General features: G+C 46.9%; 1 protein-coding gene across 1 annotated transcript; it reads left to right on the top strand.

Moving 5' to 3' along the window:
- The first annotated feature begins 8,456 nt into the window (after positions 1 to 8,456).
- Positions 8,457 to 10,899, top strand: LOC136569691 (homeobox protein NANOG-like). The gene is made up of 4 exons (XM_066570056.1): positions 8,457 to 8,652; positions 8,955 to 9,229; positions 10,008 to 10,097; positions 10,477 to 10,899. Exons 1-4 carry the CDS (start codon positions 8,457 to 8,459, stop codon positions 10,897 to 10,899), a joined length of 984 nt encoding a protein of 327 aa, XP_066426153.1.
- Positions 10,900 to 16,728: the final 5,829 nt, after the last annotated feature.

Below are 16,728 nucleotides of genomic sequence, written 5' to 3'. Positions count from 1 at the left end.
CTGCTCAGCCTAAGAATGCAAGCTGCCAAAGATTTGTGAACTGTCTGATGCTTGCTCCAGGCCTGGCAGGAGTGCTGGGCCACCACACAGCCTTGTGCCTCAGTTTCCTGGCATGTGGGTGGGGGAGACAACAAACAAAGCAATTGCAATTACACACTGCTATGTGCCATGCTGAGGGTGGGGACGTAGGCAGGGACCTGTTTCTGGGAAGTAATTAATTGAGTAATTATTTTCCTTTTGTCAGTTATACTGAAGAGTTTATGTGTTATTTTCAGTCCTTCCCCACATCTGATAATTTGACCATTTAGCTCACACCAGACCAGGCCAAGGGCACATCATTTCGCCACAGAACTACCCAATGTCATCCCATGGCATTTTCTTGCAGTTTTGACACCAGTCTTTCAGATCACTGCCAGAATGTTTAACCAGCATCTCAGCTGGTATACCTTAGCTTCAAACTGTGCAAACTCCATCATTATCCATAACCAAACCACAGAATTAAGAGCTGGCTTGGAGATGTACCCTAGAATAGCAGTTCCAGATAAGGTAAGGTCTTTCTCTAATATGGAAAGTTGCCCGGTGAACATGGGTTAGTGATGGACCCAGCACAGTGGAACAGCAGACATCCCTCAGTTATCTTGGACATTTGCCGTATTCTAAGTACTCTACACCCAAAATAGTAGAACAGACCAGCTGAACAACTGGATACTTCTGCTGACAACTCATATAAAGCAAAACTCTCCTCCCCTCCAACATCAGCTGGCAAACAGCAAAGGCAGCCTCCTAAGTCAGTAGACTTCAGAGAGCACAAGGGCAGGACTGGGAAGTGTTTCACCCATTCCTGTTGACTTGCTTTTCCTTGTATCTGAGCTGTTTTCTAACTGAGGCTGGCCCCTGCTTGCCACATTGCCCAGCTCAACACCTTAGGCCAGAACGTAGAGGTTCCTTTACCTGTCTGAAGTTGACAGCTGACATCTACTGGTCTCTGCAGTTCCACTGTACTGATAGCAGGGAACTCCCTAACCCTATGGAAATCTAGTCTGAGCAGGAAGCAGAGGTGTCTCAGGGGTCATAATAAGCCCGTGCTACAGCATGCCCTGGTCTCACAGTTTCACTTCCAAGTAAAAGGTGCATGTTTCCAACACACTCCTCAAATACAGACAGCTGCAAGCATGTTATGAACAAGCCCAAACCCAGGCCTGCTGAGCCAAAGTCAAATCTTCCACAACAAGTGCAGCTGTCTCCCTGAGGAGAGGATGAGAAAGAGACAAACAACCACATGCAGCAGATCTGAGTCAGGCCACTGAATACTCCACCGGAAAATGCTCAGACACCATAACGATGAAGGCAATCTAGGAACCTGGACCTAATAAAATGGTTTTCTGTTCTCTTTTTCTCTTACCTCCCCTCTACTTATTGTGGCTCAGCTTTTTCTCACTGTATCTAGCTTTATGTCTTTGTCCTGGAATGCATGTATTGCCACACGTAAATAAAGGGCCAGAGTGTGCCCTCAGGTGCACTGTTGCAAGAACAGAACAAATCTCAAACTTCAGTGCTACCCAAGTCGATGTGTGTCTTTGATTGTCATGGGACAAGAATCCCTCCCAGGATTACACAGAGGGAACAGAAATCAGCACCTGTCCCACTGGACTAACTCCCTCCCTTTGGGCCTTGACTTCAGGAAAGACTGAAACAAGATGTTCATGTCTTTCACCATAAGGGAAGTTTTAAGGCTACAAAGAGGATGTTACATAGAACAGCCTGATTTTGAGAATTTGCTTCTCCTCCTGTTCTCTGGTGCCATAGCAGATTGCTGCTAAGCAGGCTGCTAGCAGCCCTTGGCACTTCCATGACTGCATCGTTCAGCACCTCAAGGACAGCTCCAGGTGCTCCAAGTAGCTCTCTCAAGACACAAGAAGGTCAGTACATGAAGAGGACAATATTGAATCCTGTGACCAATGTACATGTATTCCCTGGGGATCAAATCACAGGGAAAGAGTGCCAGCACATTGGTTCACAGAGCAGGTGGTTACTGATAGAAACTGAAATCTTTGGTGGTTTGTGTCAATGTGCTGTCTGTGCAGTGGCTGAGGAGAGACGAATTACACCTGACTTGACCATTTCTGCTGGAGAATTGGTGAAGTTTGACGGATGCAGGGAGTAAAGAGAGACATCTGAGGCACTATCAGGTCAGAGGGCCCTGCTGGATCACAACTGACACCTGCATCTCTGCACCAAAGTCATTAAATAGTCTGCAAGGTTACTTTGCATCTGCAAGCACTTTTGACACTATTATTAGGCTGTTTATAATTACAGCAAAACAACATAGTCGTGAGTGGGGTTAAGAGAAGGTGTTCTCAGGCCTGTCTTAACCCCAGAGTTTGCATGAAAGACACAACCGGGGTTAAACAAGGAATTTTTAGCAAAATGTTTTTCTCAACACAGAGTCATGGCTCCACCATGACTAAGCTCTGCTGGAGAAGCATTTTTATTTTGTCACAGTAGTCTGGGGGTCTGGAGCTCTTTCACTGTATGATTCTGTGGCTTCTGACCTTGCACCTGGGGAGAGATGCAGTCCACACTATAGTCTCTTTGGTATTTTGTTGCTGCCCCCAAAGATGTGCTTTCACAGCCTAATTTGAGCTCCATGGATTTAAAAAAGATGAAGTACAGGTAATTTTAACATTTACACCAATAATGGCGGCAGTGTTCCCCTGTCCGCTTTCCACTCTTCACTGGATTTAATTCCTAGACAAATGACACCCAGTTAAGAAAGTTCCAGCCTCTCACTGTTCGTCCTCTTCTTTGTCTCTTTCTCTTTCCATCTCAGCGAAGTCGGCCATCTAAATATTCAGACAAAGGCAGGTAAATCTTTTTCTTCCGTCAGGCGGCGCAGACAACATCCACTTGCAGATCCCATTCCACAGCCCTGGGCTTACCGGCTCTGCCATTCAGATGTAGAGCGGGTGCCAGCCAGGGAGCCTCAGGCTCTAACACTTGCTAATCGCTCAGAATGCATGTGCAAGAGCCAGTCTTGGAGAAAAGCAGAGGGTGTATAGGTGGGGGCAAGGACCAGGCAATGGGGGGATCCCTGTCTCAAGCCCTGACAGATTTGAAAACTGAGCACCATTTTTCCTAATACTAGCATTCGCTGCATTTAGAGACTCGTATCACGGGTGATCTGCTCCTTTGGGGACTTTCTGAGACTTAAAAAAACACAGCACAGATTTGGCACAGTGAGCTGCCTGAAAAGTATGTGCTAACTTGGAAGAATTTGGTTGTGGGATGAGTTAGAAGCATTTCCACACTGTATGCCCACTTATGGCCTGCAGGAGTGTGATTACAGCCACCCACTTGGCACATAATCCTCATTAGCTCTGTCCTGATATTAATTTACCATGGTCACATACATGGGATCATCCTCAGGTGAGAGATGTGGGAGAAAGCAGGTGCCATAATACGTGGTGAACTCGAGAGAACACGAGATTCAGCCACCGCTTTAGTGTCCCGCTTGAACTGAAGGCTCTGGCAGCGCTGCATTTTGTAGGAAGCTATCCCTAGAGAATAAGGAAGACAAAGAAGGCTCAGGAGAGGGGGAAAAAAACCGTTCTGTGTAATTTCAAATTTCATGAGTGGTGTGTGTTTGGAGAACAAAAGACCAAGTGCTTGATGTAGAGCAGCTTTTCGAGGAGAGTGTGGGAGGTGGCTCATGCCAAGCACGGGGCCTTGGTACAGTGCAAAACACGGGATTTGTCATTCCCCCCTTAGGGTGGAAAGCATTTGAAGACAGCTCTGTCTGTGCTGTTTGCTTTTACTAACAGAGCCCATAGGAACAACCACACCAGGAAGGGCAGGGAGGGGGGAGGATTCCAGCAGAGAGGATGCTTGGAAGGTTTTTGCCTGATATGCACATCTCCAATCCATGTTCCCCAGGATTTCACATAACCCTGGCTCCAAGCTGCTTGCAAGACTGCTCCATATTCCAGCTGATGGGCACTGGTAGGGGATGCTTCTTGAGATGAGTGCTCACAGCTACAGCACTCTGGCATCACGCGCATGGCAGGCATGGATGAAGGATTGGTAAAGAAAGAACAGACCTATCAAAGCCTAGAAATTCATGCTCTCACTAGCCTGCTTCCCACCTGCTCTATGACACACAGCTTTCTTGCCTTTTCAGAGAAGAAAATCCCTGGCACTTGGCCTTGTGCCATGGATGGCCCGTGCCAGTCTGCCCCTGCACTGCCGGCAAAGGGCCACATCACCCAGCAATTCTCAGGGCATCCAGAGACTGGGCTGCCAGGGGGAGGGAGGAGATTCGTCCTTTTCTCTACCTGCTCCCCTAAAGAGTCGGGAGAAAGGAAAACTGTATTTTAATATGAATGAGGGCCTAATTTTTGTTATTCTTTCTTGATTCTTTTCCTTCTACAATCTGTCTCTTGGGTCCAGACTGCAGGCTATGACCATGCTACAGGGGACAGGCTGTCCAGAGCCAAGGGCTGGGCAAGTGCTGAGGTCTGCAGGGCAGGAGTGTTTTCATACACCTCACCTGGGGAGTGTTCACTTTTAAATAAAATTTAAAATAAAATGAAATGAAATGAAATAAAATAAAATAAAGTAAAATAAAATAAAATAAAATATTTTAAAAATTAAAAATAAAAAATAAAATAAATTTTTAACATTTAAAAATAAAATTAAAATAAAATAAAAAATAAAATAATAAAAATATAAAAAGGAATAAAATAATATTAAATTAAATTAAAGAAAAAATATAATAAAAATTTTAAAAATAAATAAAATAAAATTTAATTTAAAATAAAAATAAAAAGAAAATAAAAAGAAAATATATTTTAAAAATTTAAAAAATAAATTTAATTTAATTTAATTTAATTTAAAAATAACAATAACAAAAATTAAAAATAAAATAATAAAATAATAAAATTTCTCAGAAATAAAATAATAAACTTAAAGGTGCCTGCTAGGGACAAAAGCTCAGACAAGCTCAACAGAACACAGGGCAAGGATTTCCTGTTGCCTTCCCCAAGCACAGACATCGCTGTCAGGGGATGGTGGTTCCCAGGAAAACCTCCGAGGGGCAGTGGGGCTCTGGCTGTGGCTCCCTGTTCAGTGATAGCGAGCCAGCACCCTGCTGCCCCGCTGAGCACCACCAACATGGGCAGAATGGCACAGCGACACGCAGTGGCACTTCACAGCCTCTACCAAAACACAGGCGACCCACATTACAGCCAGCTGCAGGAGGCGGGAGAGCACCTAATCTATGTAAAATTCGAGACAATCTCTACCACTACAGCATTATCCTGTTGATCAAAATGAGTTTAGCGATGTTCTGAGGTCGGAAAAGCCCAGCACTTCTGACCCAGTGGTATGAGCTCCAGAGCTGGATTTACAGCATTAGCCAGCTGGTGCTTCCCCAGCCTCCATCCATGTAAACTGGAGTTTTTGCATCACTTCAGAGCAAGCTTGAGCTCCAGCCCTCTGCAGGTAGGGACCCTACTGAGAATAATGGGAGATCCTTGTAGGGGGAACTTCCAGGATGAAACACCTTCCAGCCACTGTCCCATCTCACTGTGCTTAGACAAAGAGGTCAAGACTGCTTTTGGACCTGAGCTTGTGTCTCTGCTGCTGAAGCACTACAGAAGGGTTTGTTGGAGCATGCCACAGCCCAGTGGGTGGCTGCATTCAGTCCCACACACTTGATAGGAAAGATGTGTGCTGATGTCCTTACAAACAATCCCATGGGTGAGGGTATGGGTGTCAAGAATAAGTCAACTTCTTACTCACCTAAATAATGCTCCTCAGTACATAATGAGTGCATAATGAGCTGAGAACTGAAAAATAAGGGGGTAGCCACACAATGAAGGGAGAGGGGGACACAATCCAGGGTCAAAACCCAAACTGTTCCTGCTATTTGGCCCTGATGGGATAAACAGGATTAGACTAGATCTGACCTGTGTTGCAGTTTCAGCTGAAAACAGTTCCAGAAGAAATACAAGTGGATACTTGCATCTGCTCTGTGAGTCATTCCCAACACTTTTTAAAAGCATATAATCTCTAGAAATTTTGAAATTTTGAAAATTTTAAAAATTTTCCCAACATTATTTGAAAGCACATCAGCGCTAGAGATTCATGAACAGGATATCCAGTCTGAAGGCTGATGGTGCCACTAGGCAGATGTTCTAAACCTGATCACCCCATGATCTTCCCAAATGTCCACATCATGTTTCCCATAGCATCCTCTGTGTCTGTATGACTTCTGGATTTACCTTTGCAATGTTTTCATGTGTATCATTTATTTGGGGGAAAATAAGTGAATTTCTTTTCCTTAATAAATTCTGACTTTAGATGGTATGGTTTTATACACTTACACAAGTCTTATTTCTCTCACAATTACATCTAAAAATATATGTTTGGTAAGCTGATTAGAGTTATTGTTGGGGTGAAGGACCAATTTATCCTCACTGGAAGGGGATATGTGGAAAAGCGATTTGGTGGTTAAAGCATAAAACAAAGGGAATGGAGGGCAAATGGGATGCGAAAACAAAAATATGAACAAAGACCTAAAAAAAAAAGGGGGGGGAGGGGGAGAATTAAATCAGCTGCATGCTCACTACAAAGCAGGTCTGACCCTGGGACAGAAGCTGATATATACAAGAAAACTAATCTATGTATGAAACTTGCAGACTGCGAGCAGTCCTGCTGCCTTTCCAAGCACACACAGGCAGCTCTCCGAGGGAGGATTCGCTGGCAGAGGGGGTGTTACTCCCTCGGTAAAACTCTAATCCCTCTGCTGCGGTTCCCCCTGCCCAGCCGTGTGTCCTCGCACGGCTCGGGGCTGCCCGCAGCCTCCGGGGCCGCCAAACACCAGGGCTGGGCTTGCAGAAACCCCGCGGGACTTCCCGTCCTTGCCAGGGGCTGCTTCTGGCGAGCTCGGAGAGACACCACGCGTGTCCCGGGGGGACAGCCCTGCCGGCAGGGGACCCGGGGACCGGCGGCTCCCTGCCCCGCCAAGGGCAGCAGGACGGCTTCGCCCCCGAGGGAAAATCCCTTTCCGCTCGTGCATCTGCTCTGCGAGCGAGTGACCTGCCCAAACCCACAGCCCGGCTGCCTCGGCTTGCTTTGGGGCCAGAACCAGGCTCTGGCTCTGGCTCGGTATTTTCATTATAAGAGATTATATCCTCTTTCTCCCTCATTCCTAATAGTCCTGACTGATCTTGTCCGGATTCTGAGAAACTAAATCATTCATTAGGAGGTGATCAAAAGTAAGCCCGGCAAGGACCCTCCCTTGCTGGCTCAGGGGACCAGCTGGGGCTCATTAGGACTCAAGATAGGAGGCGGAGATAAATTGAAATCAAGGGAGGTCTTTCTCTGTCAGGTCCTAAAGACGTTTAGCAGTGCAGCAGGTTAGTAGCTACGCCCCTGCCTGTGCCCCGTTTCCTTGCACTGGAGGAGGTGGGGAATTTGCTTGGTGCGTCACGTGCCTTCACTTGTACTTTTTCCAGGTGGTTTTCCAGGTTTTGTAACTCCCGGGGTGTGAGATCCTACCGATAAGTTTTTAATTTCCTTAAAGTAAGCAGTAATAGCTGGGGGAGGAGGGTGGCAAGGGAAACAGTTTATTCTTCCCAAGAAGGCCGTAGGCCCTAACTTCAAATCCTTAAGATCTGTAAAGCTGTTTTACAGCTGGAGTGCTCTTGTCTCCGTTTGAATTTGAGCAGGTGATTCCTATCCCTCCCTGCTGAGCAACAATTTTTTTTAATTAATTTTTGTTTTAAAATATTGCTTTCTAAAACGTCTTAAATGGCGGGGGAAAGAAGCTTGGAAAATGTGCAGAACCGGACTGCCTGGCTCAGCCTTGGGCGAGCCGCTGGGAGAAGCAGCTCGGATTTCTTTGAGCCCTCTTCCCCGCCACACAGACACGGCTCTGAGGGGCCATCCCCCTGCCCCCGCCCGGATTCACTCGCGGCGAGGTGCCGGGCTTATCTCTTTGCAATGATGGTTGCGATCTGCAATGCAGACGCACAAATCTCCTCATGCCCGCGGCGGGTTCCGGGGCCATTCTCTCTGTTTGGGTGGAGAACTGTGAAATGTGGGGGTGGGGGTGTCTGCCCAGCTCCGTCCAACTCACCGGGCGACTCCTCTCGGGCCTGCTGCCCCGAGGGGCGAGCAGGGACCTCCTTCCCACGCCCCAGCAGGGAGTGATGTACTCATCCTCGCCGTGGCATCCACCAGCCAAGCTGGCAGGCGCAGCCCGGTGGCCCGGCCCTCCCCCGGTTCCTGAATGCCCTCGAAGTCCCTTCCCCCTAATCAACCAACTTTTAACATGACAATGGCCATGACAATACCCTCCAGCCAAGGCCAGGCTGGGGCGGACTTAAAGCATCTCCCCCCCAAAGGTGCGTATGTCCTCGGGCTGCCGGCAGTCTCAGCGGTCACCTCGACTCATGCTTGGTGCAGGGGCACCCGGCCCGGCCATGAGCGCCCACCTAGCCCCATCGCAATACGTGCTGTACCCGGGCGCGGCCAGGTACGGGGACTATTACTGGCTCTCCGCAGGCAGCATGGACGGCGTGCCCACCGAGGAGGCTCCGGCGCCGGACGCGCTCCCGCTGCCCGCGGCCAAGACGCCCAGTCCCTCAGGTACGTGGCGGGCCGAGCCATCGGGCTGCCCTGGCCTGGCAGTGGCCGCGAGCCCCGGGGCTGGGAGGCGATGCCGATGCTGCGGGCGGGAGCCGGCTGCCAGCGTGGCCACTCGGCCCACACGGGACGGGCCTCAGGGGCGCAGCGGTTCCGCTGCCGTGAGGCGACCTGTGCCCTGCCGCCCACGGCTGCGAGTCCCTAGGGCACCCGCAATCTCAATTTCTCCCGATTAGCTGGACTTTCAAGGTTTTTTGAGTCTTCCCTGAGGTATTTTGCCCACCGCAGTTGTCTTTTCTCCTCAGTTGAGTCTCCAGCTTCCTCCAGCTCCGGGACGCTCACGCAGTACCACACCCCCGACTCCGCCACCAGCCCCACCGCAGCGGGGAGCCCGTCTCCCCACTCCTCCCTCCAGAAGGTCAAGGCGCAAGGCAAGGGTGTGGTGAAGACGGGCAAGAGCCGCACAGCCTTCTCGCAGGAGCAGCTGAAAGCCCTGCACCAGCGCTTCCAGAGCCAGAAGTACCTCAGCCCCCAGCAGATCCGGGAGCTGGCTGCTGCTCTTCAGCTCACCTACAAGCAGGTGAACATCTTTTTTTTTTTTTTTCTTTTTTGGGGGGTTTTTTTGGTTGGTTGGTTGGGGTTTTTTGGTGGTTTTTTTTTTTGGTTTGGTTTTTGGGGTTTTTTTTAGTGTGTGGTTTTTGTTTTTCTTGGACCCGAGAGAAGTTTCTTTCATTATCTTGCAAGTGCTACCTCTTACATGAGAGAGCAGAGGGTGTGAAAATCTATGACTCAGTCTTACGTTTGGTTCCAGCACTATCCACCCACTGCGTGCAGGTGTTCGAAAGGCCCTGCAGAGCAGCGAAGCAGGGCTGTGCAGAGTCAGGTTAGTGCTCTGCATGGACATGTGCTGTTTCTGAGTGTAGAAAGAGACCTGCGCTGCTAGGCAAGAGGCCTTTCCTGGTCGGAGTGGCACTGTGGGCTCTCCCTAGAGGAAGGAAGGGTCCTTGCCTCAGCAGCTGCCTGTGTCTGACTAAAGGAGCGACCCATTCCTGAGCCCTGACCATGACACAGTGGTGAGATGGTGCTGTACAACCTGATTCCTGCAGTTGCCTTGGCTGGTGTTTTAGGCAGGCTTTTTGAAGTCGGGAAAGATCCAGTGGTGATCTAAGGAATAGGAATGTTAGTTTTCATGTCTCAGCTCTGTGATTTTACAGCCACCTGTATTTGCTGCAGGTGTTGTTAACTGCTGAAATTATTTACAGTATTAGAAGTCAGAAATGGGATTGTAGCAGAAATAAAGATGTATAGTAAGCTCTTAAAAATTAATTTCTAAAAATTAATTTCTGCATCACTTTTAGGTGAAAACATGGTTTCAGAATCAACGGATGAAATTTAAGCGTTGCCAAAAGGAGAGCCAGTGGATGGATAAAGGGATGTATTTACCACAGGTGAGTAAACTCCCCCATCACCACCAGTCACGGCTCCTCCAAGTCTGCGGGGAGAATGCCCAACCTGGAAATTCAAACGAGCCGCAGGACTCAATATTACCGAGCCAGTTGTATTCCTCGTAACAGGGCTTACGATGGCATCTCTTTTAAGCTGGTTTCCCCCCCCAGCGTGGTTGTTTCTTGGACATGTTGAGCTGGAGATTGCTAACCGGTCATCTCTGCCATTACTGGTCTCTTGGGAGGACAATGGGCCTGAAAAAGGCGCTATTGTTCGGCTTGGGGGGGGGGGGGGGGGGCTGGAGAAGAAAAGAGGACCCATCCGAAAGAATGGGCCATTGGTGTGGTTCTGCACTGCTGAACGACTTTCTTTGTCTCCTAGAATGGGGTTCATCAGGCTGCATACCTGGATATAGCACCCACGTTCCACCAGGTCTTCCCTGCCGGTTCCAGCAGGAACTTCCAGGCCGTGTCCAACGTGCACCAGACTTACAGCAGTGGACAGACTTACGGAAATGGGCAGAACCTGTACTCGTTCCCCTCTGTGGAGGATGAGGGGCTGTTTGGAAAAGGTGGGACGAGCTGCAATACTCAGCAAACCATGGGTTTATTAAGCCAGCAAATGAACTTCTATCACAGCTACTTTGACAATATAGATTATGTCAGTGTGGAGGTTGAAGACACCTTCAACTTCCAGAACCCCTCTGACACTGTCACACCATTTTCGAGCTCTCCTATACAGAATCAGTGCCAGTTAGCTTGGCATCCCATGGGGACCCAGAGTGGGTATGAGTCTCAGGTTTGAGTATTTTTTTCTCCCACCTCTTTTGTTCACCCATGGGATTTCCAGGGTTTTGAAGTCATGTTCATTTGTTTTTCTTGCCCCTCCTCCACTACTGCTGTTTTATCTAATGGGGGGGGGGGGGGGCTCAGCACCCTGCTGCCTGGAGCTAGTTTCCTATTTAAGTGCGCCTGTCTGTTCATAGCTAACCCTTGGCAAAGATGCTTTGGGTACTGATGAGTTTGAACCTCATTTATTGAGGCCAGTGTGCAATGTTCCAGCTGTGAACAGTAAAGGTTGTTAAGGTCTGTTTGTTGTTCAAGTCTCACCTTCTTTGCTGCCTCTCTAGCAGGTGATCTCTGATCCTTGCCCCGTGTGTCTTGCAGCAGAGCTTCCACTGCAAAGGAGGTCAATGTTTGTTGTTGCTGAATAATTTGTTATGAAGTTTGTTTTTTGCAGTGTTACCAAGTATGTTTTATGTTATATTCATGTTGTGTTTTATTGGTTTTTCTGCTAAATGTTCAATGTTCTTAATGTTCTTACAAAGTTGTTTGACTTGAAAATAAATTACTTTATTTTAATATTGTGATGCTGTCAACAGCTTGCATTTGAACAGCTGGCTACGAGAGTGATTGTGCTACACAGGTTAGACCTGCAGTACTGAGGAAAGGGAGGGGAAAAATAACTCTGCCGTGTTTCTCCCAGAGGTGGGATCAAGTAATTGTTTAAAAAGAGCAAGCCACAGAGGTCTATCAGCCTGTTTTTAATAGGCAGGTGTGTAACCTACTGCAAGGAGGGCGGGGGAGGCTCTAGGGCCAGGCGACTAGACAAGCTGCTGGCTTAAAGTGATGTGCAGTCCTGTAACGTGCTTCTATTAGCCCTTGAGCAGCAGTGCTTCAAAAGAAAGTATTGAAAAAGGATGGAGCAAAAGAAAGTGTCCTGGAGATTGTGTGGGCCTCCTGCTGGTGCTCCAGAAGGTCACAACTGGAGGTCTGGAATCCCACCTAAATAAATATGCAGCTCTGTTGGGGTTCTTGTGGTGACCTCAAATGGCAACAGAAGTCTGCGACTAGGTAACAAAATCTTCTGCCTCCGGCACTGCAACAAAACCAGAACCAAGTTGCTATTTAGTCATACTCCCGACTAGCAGAAATTGTCTTTAGGTTTAATCCCACGTTCTTTAAAGTACACTACACAACTGAAGCCCTTCATCTGCCCAAAAGGGGTAATTCAATGGGTACTCCCACCGAGCACAATTAGCTAAACTGGCAGCTGACTGCTCGGGCTCAGACTGCTGCAGGTCCTTTGCCGAACAGAACCTGTTTGTGTGGGTGCAAAGGCATATCCCCTCTTTTCCTGTTGCAACGCTGCAATCCTCTGCTCCTGAGGCAAGGTACAGTAGGTACAGGAAGGAGAGAGGAGCAGAGGCTTGAGCCTGTGTAGAGAAGGACAAAAGAATGAGTCACTAAAATGTTTAGACTGCCAACCTTAAAAAAGGAGAAAAAGGTTAAGCTGGCCCGGGAGAAGGGGAAAAGGTTCACACGGTTTTCTGTATTACAGAGCAAGAGCTTCTTTCTCATCTGGATGGGAGATTCATATCCCAGTAGCATTGAATGAATTCTGGGTAATTTTCTAGCAAAAGTATTTCAACAATTTATTTGAAAAAAATAAAGGTGAACCATATAAATCACCTAAATGAGTCATACATACTATGCCTTGTCTTTCAGCTTTAGAATTAGCAGCTTACGATTTTGGGGTTCTTTTAAGATGCAGTCTTTAAAGAAGTAATATACAGATCTTTGCAGAACAGTTGCAGAGAATGCCTGCTGCAGTTTACCTGTGCTGCTCTGTATATTTTGTTTCCATGGTCTGCTGCAAAGGTAAGGAGATAGCCAGAACTCTGCTGGCAGATGTCTTTCTGCAAAACCAGATATTGTTGCTAAAACAGCCCTGGGGCTGAAAATGATTGCTCTGCATGTTGTGGTTTGTTACTCCATGTACTGTGGGAGTGTTCTGTGGAAGTTGAGTGTTCCCTCATGGCTGTGTTATTCCCCTGATTGCTCAGCCTGGATTGTGTGCAGGTTTGGCAAACACATGTAGCTGGAGGGAGCGTGTGGAGCAGCTGTTCTTAGAGTTTTGGAAGGTGGGCTGGAAAGGACTCACAGTTGCCCAGGAAGTGTTTCTAGAGCCTGTGGAATTAAAAATCAGGACTGTCTTTCCACAGAGCTGGTGATCTGTTACCTTCACATGCCTGAATCACATCACCATGTGAAACAACTGCACAGGTAATTGGGCACTACTACCAAAACTGGTGGAGATGCAGGTGCCTCCAGCCTCATCCTTGCAGAAGTGTTGGCATTAGTTCCTTAGAGGAAGAAAAAGCATGCCAGCAAAAGCTCTTTCTGCTAGGATGCATTACACCTCTGTTAGGACTGCCGCTTCCCGTGACTGCTGTGTAACAGTGACTTCTGCACACTGCAAACATTTGCTTTGCTAGGAAATCTTTTTAGGATTAAGCTGTAAGATGATTTGGAGCTCTTCATATGCATTACAGCTTGTGGGAATACGCTCCTCATTTACAATATCTGCTTGTGGGAATACACTCCTCATTTACAATATCTGCAGTGACAAAAAAGCTGCAGATGTAGTTCCGGTGATGCAGAGAACTCCACCTAAACAGAAGAAATTGGGTCTGGTAGAGATTATGCAGACCAGGATTTTATTCTGTAGTTTACTGGGTTCCAGCTATCCCACAGGGAAAATACCAAGAGCAGTGGAAACAACCTCATTCCTTGCTTTTCATGTCAGTGTGGCCTGCAGGGGTTTTACAAGCTACATCTTTCTTCTGAGTGATCCAGGAGCAAGGGCTCACAGGCTCACAGCCCCAGTTGTCTCTCAAGCCCCAGTTGTCTCTCCAGTGCAGATAAAAGTAATGATCTTTGCGTTAATAGGCTCTTTCCTAGAGGCATACGTAAGCATATTTAGCTATCTAACAACACCACATGACCTGAATGCTGAGCTAGCAGGGTTTTGGAAATTTTCAGTCAAGCATTGCCACATCTCTCTTGCCTGGCCTGTCATCAGAGGGCAGCAGCATATTGGCTGATACTGAATAGTCATGAAGCATGAATTATTCTAAATCATTGCACTTGGATATTAAAATAAAAGGAAAAAAAACAAACTAAATTTAAAAAAACCCAACATCAAATAACCAAACCAAAACAAAAACCCCAAGAAACCACAATCCCAAGTATTTTCCAACCTGTGAGGGTCATGTAGTCTTCCTGCTGTCCAAAGTTTTGAAGAGTACCCTTGGGTCATATCTGAGAATCTCTTTCATAACCAAGCTAGAATTAATTTCTCATATTTGACAAAAGTCCATCTGCTGTCTAGCAGCTGGAGAGTGTCCAGGCCATTAAATCTTTTACAAATTACAACACGGGGACTTCTGCTTTGGGGGAGCCCCAAGATCCAGCAAAGTCATAGCTTAGATACTAGAGAAAGACCAGAAAAGAAACTAAGTCCCCAGTGTCCCTCTGGCTGGCTGGGGCTGAGGGCCCCCTCTAACAGTAGCTACATTCCTGCTGTTTTTACACAGAACATTGGGAATGCAGCTCCTGAGACAGCAGACATCAGTGATCTCCCTTCCTGGGAGCTGCTTATTTGCCTGTTTGGAATTGCTGCAGGCTTTTGGACTCCATAACCACCTGTGACAATAAGGTCTATATCTTTGGATGTTACCTCTGAAAGATTATGTCTCTGAGGAAACCACAAGATTTGGTACTGTTTGCTGAAGGTCAATAGCAGGGAGATCACAGCTGCTGTTCTTACAGACAACAGCTTTCTGCAAGCCAGTCCCAGAGCCTCCACAGCAAAATCCGGCCTGTCCTAAAGCATCTCTGAAGGAGCCGGGCATGACATGTGGCTCCTTTTCCAGAGAATTATTAGTGAGGACGTGCTGCAAGCTCAACTTTTTTCACCTACATCGGCCTTTGATGGGTTGGCATGGAAAGGTTTTAGGTTATATTCAGGTAAGTAAACAGAACTGTTGGCTTGAGAAGAACTGAAAAATATCTTCATTCTGGTGTGAGAGCCTTGATAATTGCCGCTATTGTCCACCCTCCAATGCTAGCCAGCACCTTTTCAGAGGACTTAATTGTTCCCCACCCCTGGTTTCAAGAACAGTCTTGCCCATCCTTAGCGACTTGATGGTTGCAAGAGGAGAAGGCGGGGGCTGTGCCGAGACTACGTGACTCACCATCCAAAAGGCTTTTATCTTTACCAGATCATGCCGGCCACGTGTTGTGGTTCAATGCCAGGCCGTAAATAAGCACCATGCAGCAACTCAACTTGATCACACCCCATCACTGGATGGGGAAGAGAATCAGAAGACTAAAAGCGAGAAAACTCGTGGATTGAGATAAAAACCATTTAATAGGTAAAGCAAAAGCCGCACACACAAAGCAAAACAAGGAATTCATTCACCCCCTTCCCATAGGCAGGCCACCTCCAGGACAACAGACCCCCATCCTGTGTAATGATTCCTTAGAAAGACAAATGCCATCACTCTGGATGTCCCCCTCTTCCTCCCCCCAGTTTTCTACACTGACCCCAATGCCATATGGTATGGAATATCCATTTGGTCAGCTGGGGTCAGTCTTCCCAGCTGTGTCTCCTAACTCCTTGTGCACCCCGGCCTTCTTGCTGTCAGGGAGATAATGAGAAGCAGAAAAGGCCTTGACACTGTGCAATTCCTGCTCAACAATAATGAAAACATCTCTGTATTATCAACTCCATTCTCAGCACAAATCCAAAACACAGCCCCATGCCAGATACTGAAGAAAATTACCGAACACAACCAAAGTCAGCACACCATACAGTTTACAGTAGAGTCAGAGTGTCTGTGTGAGGGAATGGGAGAGGGAACAAACAGCTGTGAGGCACAGGGACATAAATCAGCTTTGCCAATAGAAGTCCATGCCTCTTATTACTCCAGTCACAGAAATCACTGCCTTCATTTTATGCTGTTTTTTTTTTTTTTAACCATGGCAGCTACTTCATTGCATTAAGAGAAATTCGTTGTCATCATCAAAGTGATGGAAAATGTGTGACTCAGGGAACTGGAGGCCTGTTACTGCATATACTTTGCTACACACATCTGGTTTTAGGTACTTAGACACTTACATAGACAAGTTTAGAAATTATAGTACCTCCATGACAGTCCCCCTATTCACTACTGCTGGATATGGGAAATTCTTAAGGTGGGTGACAGTTACTCACCTGTTTTTCTGACTCGAGATATCTGGCATTGCCAAGAGCCATGAAGCTGATCCACTAATAACACAGAAAAATTTCTGTTTATAGTTTCAGCATCAAATAACAATGGCATACAATTGCTATGGCTATTTATGCTCCATCTGGTTTTTATATTGCAATGCTCTATTGCAGTGGGAAAAAAGAGATATATAAAAATACATAATGCATCTTAAAAAGTACTCTTTTTTATTTGCCAAATTGAATGCACTGTTAGGTTTTCTCAGGGGGAGGCACAGAAAGATACTGACAAGAAGGAAGGGCTTATAAGATCATCTTACCAGCATTTCTGCAAGCTACTTGTCACAACTCCCTTCATTAGACACTTCATCACTTCACCTCATGGCTGATATACAGAACTGATGGTTTACACTTCAAATGGATAACTTCTCCAACTTCAATTAACGGTAAGTGACCAGCACCTCTCCATACAGCTCCTGGCTTCATGTGCTATGTACACACAACTGTACAGTGCTACATAGAAATGAGATTCCCAAAGGAATCTTTGCTTCCCCTTAGACAAGTTACATAATCCATAAT

The sequence above is a fragment of the Molothrus aeneus genome, chromosome 2, assembly GCF_037042795.1.
Source record: "Molothrus aeneus isolate 106 chromosome 2, BPBGC_Maene_1.0, whole genome shotgun sequence".
In the NCBI taxonomy this organism is placed as follows: Eukaryota; Metazoa; Chordata; class Aves; order Passeriformes; family Icteridae; genus Molothrus; species Molothrus aeneus.
The sequence above is the reverse complement of the archived record's forward strand: the minus strand, read 5'-3'. Positions and strand labels throughout refer to the sequence as shown.